This window comes from Aythya marila (genome assembly GCF_965140915.1).
Source record: "Aythya marila genome assembly, chromosome: 30".
NCBI lineage: Eukaryota > Metazoa > Chordata > Aves > Anseriformes > Anatidae > Aythya > Aythya marila.
In genome coordinates, this window is record NC_139071.1 from 2,052,032 (window position 1) to 2,056,470 (window position 4,439).

Consider the following 4,439-nt stretch of genomic DNA (forward strand, 5'->3'; position numbering starts at 1 on the left):
TGCTCCTGATGGGCTAAACTCATGGGGCAGGGACCCTGCTCTCCTCGCACCGCGGTGCCCACCGTGGCTTCACGTCCTCGCCAGGGATGGTGACAAGTGGCACTGCTGTCCCCAAAGCCTGAGCAGAGGGCGAAGCCTCTGCATGATGCAGAGACACCAGGGCACCCCCCCAAGTGTCCCCCCAAGTCCAAGAGCCCCCCCAAGGCACCAGGGAACGGCCGTGAGCTCACAAGGGACCGTGCACAAGCACGGTGGCCTCGGCCACAGCCTGGCACAGCTCCCGGCGTTTTGGAGATGAGTTTGGCCACCGAAGGGTGCTGAGGGGGGCCGGGGGGGCTGGGGCACAGCTGGACTCTGGGCACCAGCGCTGAGCTGGCAGCATTGCCACAGCCAGAGGCTGTTTTTCCCTTCACTGCTGCCCCAGCATCTTTGCAGGGGTCACCGCGGGGGGGTCTCACCCTCTCTGCCGGCTGCAATAACCCCCAGCCCACCGCACGCACAGCCTGGGGCAGGGTAAGACCCCTGCGTGGGGGGGTTCCCTCTTGCTTAGGGGACACAGGAGGCCTCCACGCCTGCCTGCACGTCCCCCCATCCCTTAGCAGCAGAGCTGCAGCTGCGGGCCCCCCCAGAGAGCCCCCTCGCCGTGCACAGCTTGCGGGGACGAGGCGCTCGGCGGCTCCCACCGGGCTCCGTGCAGCAGCCGGCGTGGGGCTTGGGGGGGACGGGGAGGCTCCGAGCGGCGCGGGGACACGTGGCACTCAGGTCCCCGTGCGAGGGGACGGCGGGGACGAGAGGCCCCAGCGGCAGCCAGGAGCTGCTCCAGGATTTGAGCACAGCTGGGCAAGGCAGGCGCCGGCGAGCACAGCGCCGAGCACGGGCAGGGCGATGCGCGCCTCGCACGTGGCCGGGGTGAAACCAGGACGTTGGTGCGTGCACGCCTGCGTGTGTGTGTGCAAATTTGGGTGACCTCCTGCGTGTGCACACATGCAGCAAGAGGATGGCGTGCCAGCGTGCAAAGTGCTGCTGTGCATGTGTGAGATTTGTGCGTGAGCGCGGCTGCGGGGCGCACGCGTGGCTGCTGGGGCGCATGGAGAGGTCCCCATGTGTGTGTGCGAGTCCACACGTGTGTTTGGGCACACGCCAACATGTGTGTGAGCTTGTTTGTGGTGTGCAGCCCGTGAAAACCAGTTGCAGATGACCGATGTGCCAGGGACAGTGAGAAGAGCCCCAGGGCAGAGCCAGCAGCAGCTGGATGCTAAATGCCACCACCCCGTAGGGGAGCCCGGTGCCACCCAGCTCCTGCCACCCCTGGGGACCTTCCTGGCTCCCAGCAGGACACGGAGCCCAACCCCACGGTCAGGGATCCCAGCTGGACCCCAGCATGGGGGGTTTGGGATCAAAACTCCCCATGTCCCTCTGGTTTCCCCGCCAGGCAGCCCGCGTCGCCACGCTGAGGACCACAGACAAGGAGACGACAGCCCCGCGGTGATGCTGCTTCAAACAAGACCACAACTTTATTTGAGCTAAAAACCCAATTCTGCTTTCTTTACAAAAGGATAAACATTTGCTCTCAGTACAAAAGGAAACAAGCCCCGGGATCCAGGGGCTGGGCAGGGACCTCCGGAGCGCAAATCCTCTCCAAATTCCCAACTCTGTACAAAACACCTCGGTAAAAGAGTGAGGTTTGGCCAGCCGGGCTCGCGAGGCCAGTGGGGATTTCAAAAATAGTTGCCTGCATTTTCTTGAAAACAAAAATAGTTGCATAGCCTTTAAAAGTTATTGCTCATAGAAATACAGGGGACGAGTCGGGAGCTGCTGGGCACCATCCAAAAGACGAGAAATGGCAACGTTAAATATGGAGTTCACCATTAAATATGCAAGCCCTCGGCTAAAGTACTTGGTTCAGTCACCAGGAGATAGACCGCCGGGGCAGGAGGGAAATAAATTAAATAAATAATGGCTAATAAATAATCCTGGAGCAACGGCACTGCAAAAACCACACGTCTCCACAAAGCTAACTCCAACTAAGCACTTGGAAGTCAACCGGAAAATGAGGAGGTTCTTCAGCACGTTCCACATTTCATGGAAAACAGAGGGAAATAAATTAGACACGCACCCCCCCCACACACCCCACCCCAAGTAAATAATAAATAAAACGGGGAATTAAGACACGCTTCTTTTGGTGGGATGTCTTGGGAACGCGGATCGTGGCAGGTACTCTACAAACCCGAAGAAGACGCGGCCCCGGTGGCTCCTGTTTCAGCTCTCGAGTCCGGGATTTTTGTGCTCTGAAGGGCCGAGCATCCTGCAGCGAGGTGCCACGATCCGTGACAGTCCCCTGCTGGTTTTGGGTCCGAGGGCTGCGGCTGAGGAGCAGGGCAGCGGGGACGAGCCGAGGAGGGACCATCACGGAGACCTTAATAGGGCAGATACGGTGGCACAGGACTCCCTTGGGTGGGGAGCAGCCCCGGGGGTCTTTTGAGGGTGGCCCACATCATTCCCACCTCTGGAGCTGGACCCTCTGCTGCCCTGGGATGGCAACTGGGCAACCTGAGGGGCCGGAGGGGCTTGGGGTTCCCACCCCGAGGAGGGAGCAAGCTGAGCTCTGGGGGCTCAGCAAATGTTTGTCCCTGGTGCTGGAAACGTGCAGGGCGAAGCCACCTCCGGGAGCATCTCTGGGGGAGAGGGAGAGGGGAGCAGCAGCCCGGCTGTGGCCGGTGGTGGAGCTCAGCTCCCAGGCTCTGCCACCCGAGCAGGATTTGGCTCCAGAACCCAGAGCAGGAGAGCTGTGTGGACAAGAGCCCCGTCCCCAGCTGGAGGTGCCTGAAACCCCTTTCCCACCGTGCCTGGAGAAGGCATTGAGGGCATTTCACGGGTCTGCAATGCGGGCTCAGATCTCAGGAAGGGTTCTGGGGGCAGCTCTGAAACTCGGTGAGGTGGCACGGGCTGGGGGAGGACGGGAGGGCCAGCGGCGCCTGGCGCAGCGACATCCCGGAGAGATGCTCAGGGGTCTTGCTCCGGCTGCGTCCTTCCAAAAACAGCTCGGCCCAACGCCTCCCTGTCCCCAGAGTTCGGGTCTGCCCCTGCTTGGCTACTCGTTGAAGATGGCATTGAGCTGGGGCCCGGCCACGTGGTGCGGGTAGGACTCGTAGCTCATGTCTATGGGGAGCTCGTAGCGGGGCACCGCGCTTTGGAAGTGCGCTCCGTGTCCGTGTGCGCCCGCCAGCCCGACCGAGGGGTAGTGGGCCATGAAGGGGTAGGATTTCTCCAGCTCTGGGGACCCGTCTTGCTTCAGGGAGAAGTTCCCGCTGATGCTCAGGGGCGGCGTCAGGGGCCCCTCGTAGGGGGGAGTGGTGCAGTCATTGGGGTGGGCGCCGAAGGACGCGTCCACCAGGCTCTTGAAGGTCGGGGGCTTCAGATGCAGCAGGTGGGTTTCCATCGACCCGTAGGGCGGGCTGGGGAGCCCCGGGGACTGGTAGCTGAAGGAGTGGCTGGAAATGGCCGGGTCGCACACCGGGGATTTTTCTTCGTGCTTCTCCAAGAACAGGGTCTGCGGCCCCAGCTGCAGGCAGCCAGCCACCAGGTTGCTGGTGGGCTGCGACAAGCCCTTGCAGAGCATCTCCACGAAGCTCTTGCCTTCGGGGGTCTGCCCCGTCTCCAGCACCTCAGACAGAGCCCAGATGTAATTCCTGGCAAGCCGCAGGGTCTCGATCTTGGATAATTTCTGCGTCTTGGAGTAGCAGGGCATCACCCTCCTCAGGTTGTCCAGAGCATCGTTCAGGCCGTGCATCCGCGTGCGCTCGCGGGCGTTGGCCTTCACCCGCCGGGCCCTGAATCTCTCCAGCCTCGCCTTGGTCATCTTCTTCTTCTTTGGTCCCCTTCTTTTAGGCTTTTCCCCATCATCCTCTTCCTCCTCTTCTTCCTCGATGCTGTCGTGCTCTTCGTTCAAGCCCGGCACCAAGCCGAAGGGAGCTTGCCTGCCGTCCTCCTCCTTCAGCTCGCCTTTGGAGCTCAGCGTTTCGCCCATCCAGGCTTGGGTGCTCAGGAGCTCCGCCATCTCCTTGGGCTTGGCGTACGTCTTCGTCATCCCTGAGCTCTGCAAGAAGGGGACAAAAAGTTAACGAATCCCAGCAGGAGCTTTGGGAACCGAGCACAAAATCATCTGCTGGAGACACCGACTGCTGTCTGTCCTCCAGCGGTGCCCGTGGAATCTGTCTGTCTGTCCCTACAGCAATTTCTAGGGATTTTTGTTACGTGCCCAGCGTTGTAATGTGTGGCATCCAGCACAAGACACCACAGTTACGATTTTTCTACCAAAAGGCTTAGTTTCAGACAACCTTTATGGGGCTCTCAGTCCCGTAGCCGACACGTTGAGCCAGGAGCCACTGAAGCTTTATCCTGGGGACTTCCAGGAATTCACTTTAGGGTTATTCCCACCC

The 4,439-nt window shown here is 60.9% G+C and overlaps 1 protein-coding gene across 1 annotated transcript; it reads right to left on the reverse strand.

Annotated features, from left to right (window-relative positions):
• Positions 1-3,091: 3,091 nt before the first annotated feature.
• NEUROD4 (neuronal differentiation 4) lies at positions 3,092-4,087 on the reverse strand (the record flags this gene model as incomplete). The annotated part of the gene is made up of 1 exon (XM_082781230.1): positions 3,092-4,087. The coding sequence occupies one exon, from the start codon at positions 4,085-4,087 to the stop codon at positions 3,092-3,094; it is 996 nt and encodes a 331-aa protein (XP_082637356.1).
• Positions 4,088-4,439: the final 352 nt, after the last annotated feature.